The sequence below is a fragment of the Ursus arctos genome, unplaced genomic scaffold, assembly GCF_023065955.2.
Source record: "Ursus arctos isolate Adak ecotype North America unplaced genomic scaffold, UrsArc2.0 scaffold_19, whole genome shotgun sequence".
NCBI classification, from domain to species: Eukaryota; Metazoa; Chordata; class Mammalia; order Carnivora; family Ursidae; genus Ursus; species Ursus arctos.
This window is the reverse complement of record NW_026622863.1, coordinates 22,583,148-22,599,875: the sequence shown is the minus strand read 5'-3', so window position 1 is coordinate 22,599,875 and position 16,728 is coordinate 22,583,148. Positions and strand designations below refer to the sequence as shown.

Genomic DNA, 16,728 nt, shown 5'->3' with positions numbered 1-16,728 from the left:
GAAGAGGCTACACTCAGAAAGGTACAAGAAGGAATCCCCAAACCCTCACTGCACACCCAGCTCCAACCCCGTTACACTCTCTTGACCCCATTAGCTCCCCTCGGCTGCGTACCTGGGCCCCCGCTCGTGGCTGCCGAGGACGCCTGCGAAGGACTGGCTCCTATTGACCCGGGCGCTGAGCAGGCGGCGCTGCGGCCGCACCGACAGGGACATCATGGAATGAGTCCGCGCGGGGCTCCCTGGGGGGTGGCGAGGGCGGGTGTCCAGCGCCAGTCGGGGTTTTGAAGCCCCCTCCGGAGGCCCGGCCTCTGTATCTTAATCCTGCCGGACACCGCCTGACGCCGGGACTCCGACAACCCCGCCGGCCCCGGCGCTAATGACAGGGCGGCCGGGCGACTCGGCCTCGGACTCAGCGTGGCCTCGGCTCGGCCCCCACTTCCTGCAGAGGGGCAGGCTCCGCCTGTCGCAGGGCAGGAAGGGGGGTCGCGCGGGGACCCTCCCCTGGCTGGGAAGGGGCAGGAAAGGGGCGGGGCGCATGAAGAATGTGCGGAAGCGCCTGTTTACCCGGGGGCGGGGCGGGCTCCCCAGCCCTGCCCCTGAACTCACCCCCCACCCCCCGCAACAGTGACCAGGAGCTCCCGCGCCCCCACCCCGCGGGCCGCGGGAGGTCACCGGGCGGGGTGCACGCTCTGAACCCAGCGGAGCTGCCCGACAGGCCAGGCAGGCGCGGGGTTGGCTCTCGGGACCCGCCCGCCCCGCGTAAACTGCTCCCCTCCAGCCCCCACCGGCTTGCAGGCGCCGGGACGCCAGACCCCTCCCAGCACCCAGCAGCCGGGGGATTCCCAGAGTGGGGGGCAATGCCAAGAAGTGCCCTGCCTCCGCCGCTTTCCTGTGACTCCGACCTGGAAACTGAGTCACAGATGGACACCTTCGCCCGCACCCTTAGCAGGAAGGGATCTTCGGCAGACCCCCACCCTGCTCCGACGAAACCTGTGCCCCTGGCCCCCAGAGTCCAGCCCACACCCCCTGGGGCCAGCCCCAGAGCCTTCGCAGCCCCAGGCCGGGTCCTACCTCTCTTCTTGGCACTCATGGTAGGTCCAGGACAGCTCCCCACCCCCTGCGCTTGCCCTCCCGCCCCTGTGTCCCCACAGGCCCAGGGCCACTAGGTGCTGGCCGAGCTGGGCTCCGTGATCGCTCCCAGCGACTCCGGCTCGGGCTTCAGCTCCTCCCGGCGCCGCCCCCCGCCCAGTTCCTGCCGCCTGACTCAGCCCGCCGGGATGGGGCGGGACCGGCTCGACCAGGGGGGGCACGGGGGCCCTGGGACTGGCCGGCCTCTGGGAGGGGTGCCTGGGGGTTCCCTTGGGGGAGGAAACTGAAGTGGGTCCTCTCGGGTGGGGTTAGGAGTTTGGGTAAAGGGAATTGAGCGCTGCGCTGAATCAGGAGGGATAAACAGAATGAAGACCCTGAGTAGAGGCTGGATTGGATGCAGTTAGAATAAAGGGGCTCATAGAGTGACTGTAGAGGGGTGCTGAGAGAGGACTGAGGACACAGAGGGCTAGAAGTTGGGGTTCTGAGTATGTAAAGACTGGTAAGTGGTCCTGAGGGAGTGGAAGGAAGGACTGTGAGCGTGGAGTGGAGGGTCTATGCCAATGGAGGGCAGTCAGGCCCTGAGCACGAGGGGTCTTGGAAACTGAGAAGAGAGACCGGCTAAAAGTGTGGGACTGGACCAAGCTTATACTATGTGTTGCTGCCCCAAGAAGGAAGCAGAGAAGGAACCGGGTACAGAGTCACACAGCCCCCATCCACAGAGGGGGTGCTCAGTCTAGGCACTCCCCAGCATCCCGAAGAGGATCAGGTCCCACTTCCCAGCCAGGGTCTCCTTTCTAGTAGAAGCTACATCCTAGAATGAAGCCCCCTCCTTCTGGCCACCCTCTCACATGGCTGAATCTCCCTGGTGTTGGCCCTTTCCCACCCCTAGTATCTTTTCCTTGAATTTCCTTCATCCACCTCCAGCCTAAATAGAAGCTACCATGCCCAGGGACTAATGGGCATTGGAAGGGCTGATTGCTCCCCCATCCCGTAAATACTCCTGCTCCTTGATGCTCCGGTCTGCTTACTTTCTCCCTGAGAGGCTGGGTTGGGCCCAGGGCTTAGCATTTCCAACAAGCCCACCGCTCTGCTACAGATTCAGATGCAAGATGCCCAAGGGCCGCAGTTTGAGAAGTGCTATCCTCTCTCTCCTTGAAGACCAGGTGCTGTGCCCCTATACTAGCAACTATGTATTCCTGTGGATTGCCTGCCCAACTCTGGCCTTTCTGCTCCCTTCAGCCACCCTCCATGGGAACACCCCTGGCTCTGGAATGCCCCTTTCCCAAATCACAACCACAACGACTCCAACATTAAGGCTCTCTCCATCACCCCCACCTTCCATGTCTTCTACCTGTGACCTCTTGAGCCCTCAACTCATTTATTCAACTATTCACTGAGTGACAACTCTGTGCCAAGCATGTGTCAGTCACTGGAGATACAGCCCAGAATTTCACAGACACCATCCTGCACAGAGCTCACAATCGGCCTCTGCTTCCTTTCTCTCTGCCAGCTCCCTCCCACCTTCTCTTCCCTGCACACCCTTCTCCCCAACCAGAGCCACCACTCCATCGCTCACCTGCTGCTAATATGCCTAGCCCTCTGTGCTTCTCTCCTACCTGGCAGAAACCAAAGCTGGGCAGCCCACCTCCCTGCCTTCTCTGTGTCTGCACATGTTGGCAGGAGCTGCCAGAGGCCCTCGCACAGCAACTGAGCTGGAACCACAGAGTGATTCTCTCAACCTCAGCCAGGCTCTCATTTCCCACCCGGGAAATCCTCATGTGTGGCCCCACTCATCTTTCTTCCTTCTCACAGATGATGAGTGTTTCAGACTTTCTCCACAAGCCTCAAACAAGCTCAAGTCACTCCCACGTAAAAAATGAAAACAACCCTGGCAACTACCCAAATGCCCGTTGTAGATAATGGAACCCTATAGAGCAAAAAGAACAGACGATATGTAACTGCACACAGCAATATGGATGAATCCTACAGACATAAAGAAGAGCAAGACCACACGAGAGGACATGTGTATGGTTCCCTTGATACGCAGTTCAAGAACAGGCAGAACTCATCTATGGCGAAAGAAGTCTGAATACTAGTTACCCTTTGGGAGTAGTTACTGGAAGGGGGTCCAAGGGGGCTTCCAGGGTACAGGTAATGTTCTATTATTTTCTAATCTGGGTTCTATTTCCTGATCCTATGTGGGTGTGTTCCCTTGTGAAAAATGGGCTGAGCTGTACACTTAGGACAGGCACCCTCTCTGTAAATATATTTTTAATATAAAGTTGACCTAATAACTCCAAAATGAAATGACCCCTCTGTGGACCTCACATCTCTTTCCAGCAACCCCACCCATCGCTCTGTTCCACTTTTTCAGAGTCAAATTTCTTGAAGAGATGTTTACCTCAATTTCCTTTCCACGACCACCAAGTTCTCTTCCCACCCTGGTCCACCTCCTGCACCTACCACTCTTCTGACTGGTCAGAGACCTCCCTGTTGCTGAATCCAGTGTCCAAGGTTTAGCCCTTATCATGCTTGATCTCAGTAAAGCTTTTCACTCTCTGGCTCTCTTCCTCTTCTTTGAGCCCTTTCTTCCCTTGAATTTCAAGAGGCAACAACATGCTCCTGGTTTTCCACCTATCTCTCTCTCTCTGTCTCTACATCTTATTTTCCCCACAGGAGATCCGTCTTTCTCATCATCCCGGAATGGGCCTCATCCTCCTCACTCCTGGGCTGGGTACATCTCCCACACCTCAATGCCATCTAAGTGTTGCCAGCTTCCTTATCTCTTCCTTGCCCAAACAGCTCTTCTGAGCACCAGGCCTCTATATCCAACTGCCTGCTTGTCACCTCCCCGGAAGCTGAGTGACAGTGCAGAGTGGGCTATTAGGGATGTGCTGAATTTGAAGTCCCCAAGCCGAATCCACCAATTTTCTTCTCAAACTTAATTCTCCCCAGTCAACCTCTCTGTGACAGCCCCAGCACCTCTTTACCCAGTTGTTCAAGACAGAAAAACTAGGAGTCATCCTGGATGCCTCTGTCTCCGTTACCCCCACATCCACTCAGCCACCCACTTCTGCCATCTCTGGAATCTGCCCCCTCACCTCCACCCCCATTGTTAGAATTCGGGTCCAAGCTGTCACCACCTCTCACCTAGAACCCTACTACAGCTTCCTAATGGGTCCCCTGTCTCCACTGTAGCCCACAATGATCCATTCTTTTATTTTTCTTAAGGGAATCCAGCTGCCTACACTTTTTTTTTTTTTAAAGTAACCTCTGCACCCAACGAGGGGCTTGAACTTAAGACCTGAGATCAAGAGTTGCATGCTCTACTAACTAAGCCAACAGGTACCCCCTGCATTGCTTATTCAGTAACAACATTGCTCTTCTTAAAATTCCAGTCATCTGACAATGCCAAAAACTGTGCTTTGTCAAGTGCTTTCTATAGGCCAGGCACTGCGCTTAATTAACAAACATCATCTCATTTAATTCTGGTAACAACCCTAATAGGGGTAAATCCTATTAGCCCCATCTTGCAGATGAGAAACCTGAGGCTAACTGGCTGCGTGACCTCGGGCATGACATTTCTTAACCTTTTTGGGCTTCAGATACCCCTCTGTTAAACAAGCATAATAACAACAACTGCCTCCCGGGGCTGTTGGGAGTTGAAATGAGCTACTTCTCTCTCTAGGGAGTGTCTGGGGAAGGGAAAATTGTATGCGGGTAGGGAAGTTGGGGTGGACACACTACCACACTTCAATACACAACAAACACTAACTGCCGGTTATTAATATGTCATTAATCTGCCCAAGATTACGCAGCTGGTAAGAGGCAGGGCCAGGATTCAAATCCAGACATTTGGACCCCAGGACTCAAGTCTTTCACATCCCTCTCTTTGACTCTTGTGAAACATCCAGGGATAAAGTCTAGATTCTCTGACATGACCCCCAACAACCTTCAGGCTCTGTGCCTTCCCTCATATACCTTCAACCAGTCCTCCACTCAGTCCCCCTGCTCCTCTCACGATCTTTCTGTTCCAGCTTCCATGACCCTCTCTCAATGCCTGCAAGGGTCTTCAGCCTTTGAGCAGCAGCCTCCGTGGCTCCTGTACCCTCCTCCCATACTCTCAGCCTGAACAACTCCCTCTCTTTTTTCAAGTCTTACCCTATGACTTCTTCCTCCAGGAAGCCTGCCCTGGGCTGGTTCCTTCTTTCAGGCGCCTCGTAACTTCCTTCCTCCAATCCCTGAGACCACATAGCTCAGTTGTCAGTTCTCCTTTACCATCTGTCTTCCAACCAGACTGTGAACTCTGGGAGCAGAGGTCCGTTTGTGGGGTTCACTGCTCTGCCCTCTGGGTCCCACACCAGGGAGCCGAGGGAAGGGGCTGAGTGAACTGGGCTGCCCGGACATCGGAAGAGCAGATCCTGGGCTGTTGAAGGGGTAGATTTCAAGTCTGTGCCCACCCCAACTCCCCTATCCTGCAAACAATCTTCCCTGTCCCTTCCCGACTTTCTGACTGTATCAGCAAGTAGGGTTTTGCTCCCCGGGCACAGGGCAGGGAGGGAACCCCTGGGATTCTGGAACCGAGTGGGTAGGTTAGAATCAGAGTAGGCTAACTGTCCCAACACTTTTCTTTCTCTGACTAGGGCTCTGCTGCCACCAACTCCCTAGTCCCTGACAGGGACCAGGATGTGTAACTGTTGGTTTGCACCTCGCCAAATGACCATCAGAATATCCACCTGAGTGATCATTTCTGTGGGTGGAGAGGCAGGATCTTCCCTCCTGCAGGGGAGAGGAAGAGCTGAACCCCTTTGCGCTAAGGGAGAGTGCGCACCTTAAGAGACTCATGCTAGCCCTTAAGTCTGTTCTGGACATGGGACAGATCCCAGGTCCCAAAGATTATGGGGCCTGCAGCACAGCAAGCTCCAGGCAGAAGGGAATGGAACCTCCGTGGCCTGCATGGCCCCAGATTCCTCCACCCCCAATACCCTCTATGCCAAAAGTGGTGCACTTGTGTGGGACGGGAGGTCCCACCACCTGCACTGCCCAGCTCAGTGGTATGCCAGGCCAGGCCAGCAGCCTAGCCAGGAGTCCCCGGTCCAGCCCCGCCCAGGCGTGGGGCTGCCCCAAACTGATGTAAACAGACGCTAAAAATAACCGGGGCAAGGGGCGGCTGCAAGGAGAATGGGGTCCCTAACCAAACCTGTCCCTGTCTCCATGGCGACTGCACCCAAACGAGGCTGCTGACGTCATGCCACAGCTGCCTGAGCGGGAGGGAGGGGGGCGCACGCACGCCTGCGGCCTGGGATCCCCCCACCCCGGAACCAGGCGGAGGCAGCCGGGTGCCTTCACTTCCTGCCGGCCCCCTCCCTGGTCAGCTGGTCACATTCCCCGGCTGGCGGCGCCCTGGAAGGCTGGTGGCCTCCCCTGGGCCTGGCCTGGCAGGGTCGGGAGTCCCCAGCCACAGTGAAGGGTTGACTGAGCCTCGCCCTCCTCACGGGCCTTTCCACCCAGAGTGGACCCAGCCTGTCTCCCTGCATGCTCCCCTCACCCCCACCCAAATCAGGCCTCTGTCTCTGGCTGCTGCCCCACAGAACCCAGGAGGAGAGAGGGTGGGTAGAAGTGGAAGCCAAGCCTGGCCTCCTTGTCCTGCTGGAATATTTTGTACCTCACTCTACAATTCTCATTCCCCACACCCCCTCCATGCCACAAAGGTGGTAGGGCAATGGTAAAAATTCAGGTCTGGTTCTAGTTCCCACTTCTCCCTATGCCAGATGTGTGACCTTGAGAATATTACTTAATCTCCCTGGGCCTGCTTCTGCATCTGTCAGATTGCTATAACCCTTCTCAGAAGGCTGTGCCTGTGGGAATGCTGCAGGCCCAGGATGAGGTCCCACAGATGGTGGCTGGGGCACCTTTATTGTTATATTTGTTATGAGACTGCACAGAGTAGGTGCTCCGCCAGCTAGCCTGGACCCAAATTAGGATCAGTCCAGTAGAACTGTCTGGGAAGGGTCAGTTCTGGAGACTGGACTCAGGCCTCAACAGGGAGAGGACGACAGAGGGTGCCCAGGGCAGACTTAGATCCCTAGCCTTGGTGAGCAGCTCCTTCCCCAAAACAGTTCTGCAGGGTGCCCAAGCCTGGCTGCTTGCACAGACCCCGCAAGAGCCTCCCATTCCCAGGGACAGGGTCTGTCTCCCCGCCAGGCGGGGGAGATCATCTCCAGCTTCAGCCATTTGGGCGAAGAGCCCGGCCACAGGCCAGGATCGGCCACCTTGGGCCGAGCCCCAAAGCCGCTTAGGCCGACCGGTAGGACCAGGAAGATTAGCTCATCTCGGAGGCTGGCCTGCACCCTCATCGCCCCCTCCCCACTCCCAGCTCAGCCTCCCCCGCGGCGAGGGCAGCGGGGGCTCCCGGAGAGCGCCCCTGCCAGCGTCCAGGCTGGCGCCTTGGGCCCGCCATCAGGCCCGGCCCACCCCAGAGCTCCGGGGCAAGGGCCGCCTGGGCCTTGCTTTGGGAGGGAAGAAGGCCCAGAGGCGGCGGCTTTTGTGGGCGTCCTCCGCGTCCGGGGGGAGGGGAGGAACCACACCGCGCGGCTCGGGTCCCGGGGATGGGGCGATGTGGGGCAGGGCCGCAGCCGGGGCAGCAGATCCGGGACTATGGGGAGGCACCCGAAGCGCCGCGCCCATCTCCGGCACGGCCCGCGGGCCCGGGAAACGGCGGTGACACTCACATGGCTGCGCTGGGCTGTGCGGACCTCGCGCTCTCCGTGCGCTCGTCCCTGCCTGGCCTGGTCGCACCGCAGCTGCCGCTGTCGCCGCTACCGGCGTCCGCCCCTCCTTCCGCCCGTCGCCTGCCGCCCAGCCACCCCGCTCCTCCCTAGCCCGCTGGGCCCCACCCACTGCGCTCCCGCGGCTCCCGCACCCGAGGAGGCGCCCACGGCTCGCTCCGCCCTCTCGGGTAACGGGGCAGGCCAGTGGCCCGCGGGGTCCACCAGTCTGCGGGGAGGCGGGGCCCTGGAGGACGCGAGGGCGGTGGGAGTTTTCGGCGCTCAGGATCCGCTGGAACTGGGCAGCTGCTAGCAAGGCCAGTCCCATTCCTTCCCACACAGATCCCAAAACAGGGTGCGCCGGGGAGCCCCGCTTGCCTGCCCCCTTCTCAGAATCTGTGGTCTCTAGAGATCTTTCAGGCCCTTCTATCTGTGACCGCCTGAAACAGGTCCTGGAGCGGCCACTGTTGTGTTGAGTCGGTTGAAGGAAAGGATGGGGCCAGTTTCCGGGAGGGGGACAAGGGGGCCTGAAGCCTAGCCATTGGACACCTGGCCATGGATTCACCACTCATTGGTTATTGGCTTCTGGGGAGCCTAACGCCTTGCTCACAGAGCATGGCAGGGTCTGGGTACGGGGCTTGGGGCATATGTTGCCCAAGGGGCCAGAGCCCAGTCCTTCCCAGTAAGGGGACTGGAATACGGCCTCTCTCCTCGAGTGGGCTGAGGTAGAGCTGAGAGCTCTAGGCCCTCACCCTTCAGGTTTCACTCTGTAGTCCTTCCCCTTTAGACGTAGCACAGACATACACAGGAGCGGGCTGAGGGACCTCAAGAGGTTCTTGAATATCTGCACCCCCCTCCAAGGGTTGGTCTTCACAGCCCAGAAGTTGTGGTAGGGGCCAAAGGCTCTCAGGGGCACTGATATCCTCTCCATCACCAGCTCTCACAAGAGACACACCTCACCCTCCCCCAATTCTCCCGCCTCCCAGCCCCTTCTCTTTGCCTTCCTTTGCAACACACCTTTCTCTATAGTCCTTGAGCCTGGGGACTGCTTCCAGGGGTGGGGTTCTCTTTATTTCCCCATCCTACTATACCACCCAGTCCCAGAGCTTCCATCCATCCACTACTGAGCATCCCAAGCCATGCTCCAACTCAGAGCCCTTTCCTGTTCCAGAGCCTCTGGATGACCCACCAGATCTCATGACCGGCCCCTGAGGGACTCTTCTTCCTTCGTCTCATCTCTGCAAAGCACCACCCTCCCCTCAGGCTCCCACCTGAGCCAGAGGCCCGCCTCTTCGGAGCTCTCAAAACTGGCACGAGTTGGTCCCTGCCCACCTCTGAAGTCACCTCCTCTGCAAGGCATCTGCTGACCACCTTCTCTGAAGACACCCTGTCCTTGTTACTTTCTCTCCCCGTGTCCTGTGGACTACCTCCATGTCACTCATCACCACCAGGCAGCACGTATGCCCGTATGTGCTCACACGCCTAAACCTGCCTCACTGTGGGTCTCTAAGTTCTGGGTGGGGGGGGGAACATGGAAGTCCTCGCCACCACTGTCCCTGGCTCGTAGTAGGAGTTTGAGAAATATTTGTCAGATGCTGGGGCACCTGGGTGGCTCAGGCTGTTGTGTCCCGACTCTTGATCTCAGCTCAGGTCTTGATCTCAGGGTTGTGAGTTCAAGCCCTGCGTTGCCTCCGCACTGGATGTGAAGCCTACTTTAAAAACACACACACACACACACGTGGTCAGATGAGACAGTGAATGAATGAAGTGAATGAATGAGTAAATTCATGAACCATAATGTCACCTCTCCTACCCCCACCTTCATACAGCCTTTTTGTCCTGTTAATCCACCTCCAAGACATGTTTCAAATTCATTCCCTCCCTGCACCTCACCTCCCACTGCAAGTACTCTGTTTATTAATTCTACAAAGCCCCACTGAGCACTCAGGGCTGGGCAGCTTGCTGGCTCCTGGGTGGCAGGGGCATAGCGCTGTCCCTGTGCCACTGCTCAGTGCCAGTGCTGCTTTGATGAGGCAGCACTGATTGTAGGGGCTCACTGGAGCACTGTCCGGGGAATTCTTTCTTATTCTGGAATTCCGTAATTCCACTTCCAGAAAAAAAAATTTTTTTTAAGTAAACTCTACCCCCAAGGTGATGCTCGAACTCACAACCCTAAGATCAAGAGTCACATGCTCTACTGATTGAGCCAGCCAGGTTCCCTGAAAATTTCCACTTTTAATGGATGATTCCCTTGCCCTTAGCAGCCACTCTGTTCTGTGTGTGGCCATGTCTCTGCATGGTCACAGTTGGTACCTAGGCCTGGCCCACCATCTTTTCTGGCTTCCCTGACTCCACCTCTATCCTCAACCTAACAGCTCGTATGATCTTCTAAATCATAAATCAGGTCATACTGGTTCACCATCACCCTCAGGATAAGTCCATACTCCGTAGTGGAGCCCCCAAGACCCAGGAGGTCTGGTCTCAGATGACCTCGCCTACTCATCTCCCACGCATCCTGCCATTCTTGGCTGCTCTCGTTCCATTACGCCATTCTACAGGTGGCTCCCTGAGTGTGGCCCCCATGCTCTGGCCTCTGTCTCTTCTCCCAGCTTCCCTTCTACTTGGTTGCTCCTTATTCAACTGTCACCTCCTCCAAGAAACCTGGGTCCTCTGGCTTCCCACTCCACCCTTCTGAGCAGCCATTACAATAGTCCTTGTTTGTGACCAGGCGTGGCTCCCCATCCTGTGACTACCAGGGCCAGGCATGGATGGGGCTGCAGTGAGTAGATGGGACACCTTGAGGCTTCATCTGGCCCCCTCCCCTTGCCTAGGCACCTTGAAAGAGGGATAGTAGCTGAGGCCTACGGGGTGTTGGAAGCTTCTCGGGCTTCTCCCCAACAACCATGAGCCAGGTGAGGAAGGACACAGCTGAAACCCATTTCACAGAGGAGCCACCTGAGGCTCAGGGAAGGCAGGGTCTTTCCATGGTCCTGTGCTTAGAAAGGGGCAGAGTCTGAGCTCCAACTCAGCTCACTGAGTCCTAATCAATTCAGCTCTGAGTCAGCCATGGTTCCCTGAGCACATGCTCAGCTTGGCGCTGGGCTGGGAGCTGGGCCAGAGCACAGAACCATCGCCATTTCTAACCATGAGCACCATGAGTCCACATTCCTGAAGGGACAGGCTCTGGTCTGAGAAAGTCCCTCTACTAAACAGCAGAGGGTGGTAAGAACCACAGCGAACCCCAGGTAGGTAGTTCCACTTTTGGAAGTAATGCAGTTCAAGTCCCCAAATCCCGAAAAATGGAGGCTTCCTTCACCCACCCCACAGCCTCCATGGTATGCAACTTCACTCCCCAGCTTTCTGTGAGGGACAGAATAGAAGCCACCCCTTACTGTGCCTTGGACGGAGCGTGCAGCATTCATTCATTCACCAGACATTCACCAGGCACATCCTGCTGCATGCTCAGCTCCAGAGGGACCAGACATGGGGGCGACAGCGGTGGGGCCACCCAGTCCCTGCTCGTGGGAGCTCACTGTCAAGCAGGGCAGTTACACCCCTGAGTCTCTGTGCCTCCTGTGTCACCAATGTGAGACAGAGAGAGAGGGTCTGTGAATGGTGGGGGCAGATGACAGCTCAAGAGGGAGGACATAGAGGCTTGTGGGTATGTCTGTACCTGCCACCTACCTCCACTCCCCTCCAGCCCCAGGCCGGACTCTACTTCCTATGCATGTGTCAGAGGGCAAGGGCCAGGGATGCTGTTCCATGTTCGAGTCTAGCTTTGCCACTCTCACCTCGTGGTTCCCCGAGCCACTTCTCTTTTCTGATGCTTGCTTTAACTGAACCCATCCATTCACCCATTAAAACTGCAATTTGAAGATGGGCTCCGTCTCATTCATAATCAATACAATGCAAATATAAACAACAGCAAGAGACACTTTTTTTTTTTTTTGCATCTGAGATCGGAAGTGAGGGATGATGTGTGAGTGCACACTCTCAAGGGAGTGGCAATTGGTTTGAGGTTTCAGAGTAGTTTTTTCAGAATGTTTCAGATGTCAAGTACAAACCCCTCTTTCAGTTCCACTTCAAGAAATTCATCCCAAAGAAAGAGTCGTACAGGCAAGAAAAGATCTGTGCCTGAGGATGTTGATTACTGGCTTGCTTGCCAGGGATAAAGGGACGACGCATTCCTCGTGACCATCAGTGGGCGACAGAATGCTGGAGGAGGTGCACATATGCCCGGAGATGCTCTGCGGCCACTGAAAATGGAAGTCAGGCACGGATCTAACACCTATTAGGTGCCTGGCATCATTCTGGATGCTGGGGACACAGTGGCAGACCAGAGAAGCAGGGTCTCTGCTCTCAAGGAGTTTACACTCCAGCCAAAGGAGACCAATCATCATCATGTTAGCGCCTAAGTATGATGACTTCAGAGAGAGAGGAGAGAACTGGAGAAAACAACCAGGGTTGATGTGATGTCGAGGGATGGAGCTGAGGGGCTACTTTAGTCAGGGTGGTCAAGGAAGGCCTCTTTTGAGCTGAGAACTGAATGACAAAAAGAAAACAGTCATGGAATGATCCAGAGAAAGGATCAGGCCGAGGGAACAGCAGGGCAACGGCTCGGAGGTGGCAATGAGCTTGCTGTGGTGAATCACATGGCTGCAGCAGAGGAAGAGGAGGTCTGAGAGGTGGCAGGGTCAGGTCGGGGTAGAGCAGGGAGGGAGGGTTTTGTAATCTCTCCACAGGGAAAGGTGCTCCACACAATAAACACGGAGGAGTGGGGAAAGCACAAGGGACAGCTGCTTGTTCTCCTGTCGCAGGAGTCTCCTCAGTGCAAACCTGCCTCCACCAGCCCCGAGAGCTGTCAGGAGAGCTGTCAGGGGCCATCATCTCTGGGCATTGTAATTTCACCTGGTTTTATTTTTTCCTTGTATTTATTTATACAAAGAATGGTTGGCAGTGAACGTGTCACTGTTTTCAAAGACAGCATGGCCCCCCCTTCTTGCGGCATTTCCAGGCCGGCCCCTGCACCTAGTAGGCATAAGTTTCTAGCCCAGGGTGGCCAGGCTCCACAGGTGACTTCCCTGGGGACTCTGCCCCAGGCGGGATGGGGCTTCTGCTATTGTCCCCACTGATCCAGCTTTGGCCTCCAGGGGGGCCTGTGAGCAGTGCCGAGCTGGGGTGGGGTGATTGTGTCCCACAGGCTGGGCCAGGCGTCCTTCCTTCCTTCCTGACTCCCTTCTCCCAAGGGACAATCGGGAGGGACGTCTACTCCTCTCCCAGGTCATGGGATGAGCTGCTCCCCTGGGACCCTTTCAGGCCAGGCCCCTTGCCAAGGGCGGCAGTGAGTGATGTGTAGTTTATTCTGAGTTCCTACCACTAGAAGAACTGTTCTGACAGATTTGGAGGGCACTGTAGTGGGGAAGGTCCTAGTCACCCTGTATGTGGTCACACCCTCCACCCATCAGAAGATGATCTTGGGGTGGAGGATCCAGGAACTGACCCCGGCCTTGGCCCATTCTTGCCTAGGAAGTACAGCATTGGTCTTTGGCGCCACCATGTGGGAAGCATCCACACCGCAGTCGCACATTCCACAAAATACTGCCCAGCTCCAGGTGGCAACCCCTTGCCCCAAGTACTGTTTTTGTGAATGGGTAGCCCCTGGAGCCTGCAGCACACAACCTGCTCAGCCTTATGCAGTGGCGGCGGCGGCTCTCCTCACACTCAGACCTAGTGGCAGATCACGGTCACTGGGAACCCCACCATCACCATTAAAACACCCTCTACACTCTGAAGCCTCTTTGCAAATGCTCCCTGACCCTCCACTTCCAGTGCCTCTTCTCCTTGGACCTGTTCCAGGGGTGCTGAGTATACATAATCCTCCTCCTCTTCTGAAGCTCCCTCTGGCCTCTGTGACTGCTCTTCTTGGATTTCTAGCTGCTTCTCTGGCTGTTTCTCTTCGTGTCACTTGGTGGGCTCCTCAGGGTGTTGGGCTCCCTTCTCTCATCCTTAATATTTTTCTCCAAGCCATCCTGACAAGTTCCAGGGCCTTCTTCCCAGCCCCACAGTGATACCTTGAGTCTTGGTCCCCCATCTCTCATTCCATTTACCCCCAAAGATGACCCTTGGGTACCCCAAACTCACTGTGTAAAGTCCATCCTATGTCCTCTCCTCAGAACTGCTCCCCCTCTAGGGTTCTCATGTTAGTCTGGGTAGCCTTTTCCCTGACCCCCCCATGCGCCACCAGGTCTGTCCTGTCCTGCCCACCTCCCCACCCCACCCTCAACCAGAGCACCTCCTGCAGCTCCTTCCTGGCCTTAGTGTCCTTGGTTTCACCCAGCCTGGTCCATTCTCCACATAGTAGCTGACGGCCTCTGCATATTGGACCCTGTCCCTTCCCACTTCCCCACTGGTCCTTCATCTCTGGCCAGTTCCTCCCCAGGAGGTCCTGGTTCCAGTTAGCTTGAACTTCTTTGTTCCCTGAATGCGCCCTGCTTCCCGTACCGCCACAGTCTGTCCTGTGCATCTTTTTCCTCTTTCTTTCACTGGGCTAACCCATGCCTACCCTTGAAGCCTCAGCTCAGACATCACTTCCTCTGGAATGCCTTCCCTGGACTCCAGGCTATTTCAAGAACCTCTTGGTCGTGCTTACAATGCCCATACTGCTCCCACCACAGCCTTGTCTGCCTTCACTTCTGAAAGGGACAAGTGCTCCTGTATGGACTCCACACACCAAGGCCAGACCCAGGTCCAGTCACTCTCTGCCTGATTCTCACACTCAGAGTCCTCGATCTCAAAAGTTACCAAGCGCACCACAGTGTACCAGCTGCCAGGCTGGGATGGGACACAAGGCTCTTACCTTCCCCTCTGGGGCTCCCTTGTTCCCCCGGATGCCATTGTGAGCCAAGTCAGGATTCTTGAGAGCCCTTGGGAGCTTGAAAGAGAATTGGCAGGTTCATGGCCCGAGGGGGGAAAGAAGCCATCAGCCTGGGCCCTTGAGAGCCCAGGGTGCTGGTAGAGATTGTCCCAGCAAGGGGACTGGCGTGCAGGTGACTTCAGGCCAGCACATCAGCTGAAAGGCGTTAATGAGGTTCCTTTCTCCCCCAGAGCTATGCAGCGGGAGTGTGGCCTAGATGTCCTGCAGGGAGGGCCCAAATTCCTGAAGGGTAGTGGTGGCAGCTGTTAGGGTCCTGGGGTTAATTATCTCCAACGTCACACAGAAGAGAATGTGCTGAGGTGGGACCTCCTCCACCCAGCCTTGGCTTCTCAGGGCACAGATCTCTCCAGAACTCATCCTGCTCCCCATTTGACAAACTCTGAAGATCAGCTCCGTCTGCCTTTGGACCTCAGCTACCTTACCATACTCCAGACCCAAGGGACTGACTTTTCCCTAAGATGCTTTTGGGGGGGGGTCCCACCTCTGGGCCTTTGCCTTTGCTGTGCCCTCTCCCTACTCCATGCCTGGGTCCAGCTATTTGCTCAGGGAGCTCAGTAAACACTGGTGAAGTGAATTGCTCTGTAAATAAACAGAAAGTGCCATAAGGTTGCCTGGCATTTAGGAGATGCACGCCCCCCCCAATTTTGTAAGCAAACAAATTACCCAAAATGGGAAAGGAGAAAGGATCCATCCAGTCTTTTCTTGGGACTCTGTTCCCAAAACAGTTCTCCTTTCACTTCTTCCAAACAGCCCTGCTCTCTCTATTCCAGGCCCCTGACTGCAATTTAGCCTGTCCTTTTTGGTGTCTGGACAATCCTACTCGAGGCGCCAAGAAGCCTTGTAGGATCCCCACAGTGGCCTTGTGCCCCTGAAGCTTCTTCCTCGCCCCTTGGCATAAGCGCGTGTGACTGCTTGCTCAGGGGCTGAAAGCTCTGTAGAGCCAGGGACTGCGGCGCCTCGCTCACTACTCCATGCCCAGCGCCCATCACAGGATGGACAGATGCTGTGTAAATATCTGTTGCATTATGAAAGGCTGCAGCCTCGGAACACTGGGGCATTTTCTCCCTCTCGGAAGCTGCCTGGCTCATTTGCTGAGTCGGTGCCATCTCCGTGGTTGTTCCAAATCGACCAGAGGCACAGGCTCTCACCTGAGCTCTGTCTGGTTCCTTGCTATTTCTCTCGTCACTCTCACTCTTGTTTTTCCCCTCCAGTTCCCACAAGAGTAGAGAGGCTTGACAGTTTCACACTAAAGCTGAAAACTTTCCCCAAGACTCCTCTTGCATATTTCCTGGAATCTGCTTTCCACCTCTCTTGGCTTATACAGCCAGTGACTCAGCCAGGAGTCTCTTCTCCGCAGGGATTTCTTGCAGGAAACATGAGAGGAGCTGGTGACATCGTCTTTCACCCCACCCCCTCTCAGTCCTGGCTTTTCTTATCTAAAAGGCCAGATTTATTGTACCATGTGAAGCGGCAGAATTGCTGTTTTCCCCCTGACACTGGCAGCCCTTATTAAATCAGGGCCCTGTACCCCAGGGGCTCACACCAGGGTATTTGCAGAGCTTCCAACACCCCCAACCCCTAGACTCCACAAGAACATAAAATCACCTGTTTCCTTCCTAAGCTTCCACATAATGATAACCTCCGGCTCTCCCTGGAAATCTAGAGAACTACAGGAATACAGCTAATGCGCTTTCAAGGTGCCAAGCCTTCTCATCCTTCGTAGCCACCAGAAATCACACATGCACATACTTTCTAATTTGCAATAATTTTTAAAAATTTCAAATGCAAATTATAGAGTCTGCCGCCTGCACAAAAGCAGCCTTCACATCAGCTGTCCCTGGCAGGAGGTTTTCACACTGAACGGGAGGGGGATTGAGCAGATGTCACCCACGCAGTCAGATGACCCGAGGGTGTGATTGTGCGTGTCCATGTCAACTT

General features: G+C 55.8%; 1 protein-coding gene across 5 annotated transcripts in view; it reads right to left on the bottom strand.

Annotated features, from left to right (window-relative positions):
- The window catches only part of RIPOR1 (RHO family interacting cell polarization regulator 1), a 43,573-nt gene that overhangs the window by 8,144 nt on the left and 18,701 nt on the right, over window positions 1-16,728 (bottom strand). For 2 of the 5 annotated variants that reach the window (XM_026495005.4, XM_044382447.3), the window contains exons 1-2: window positions 1,072-7,814; window positions 113-239 (exon numbers count right to left, since the gene is read on the bottom strand). In XM_026495005.4, coding sequence (XP_026350790.2) covers window positions 113-239; window positions 1,072-1,090 — 146 coding nt within the window. In that variant the 5' untranslated portion in view covers window positions 1,091-7,814. The other 3 variants (XM_026495002.4, XM_048223622.2, XM_057314187.1) reach the window with 3 other exon arrangements.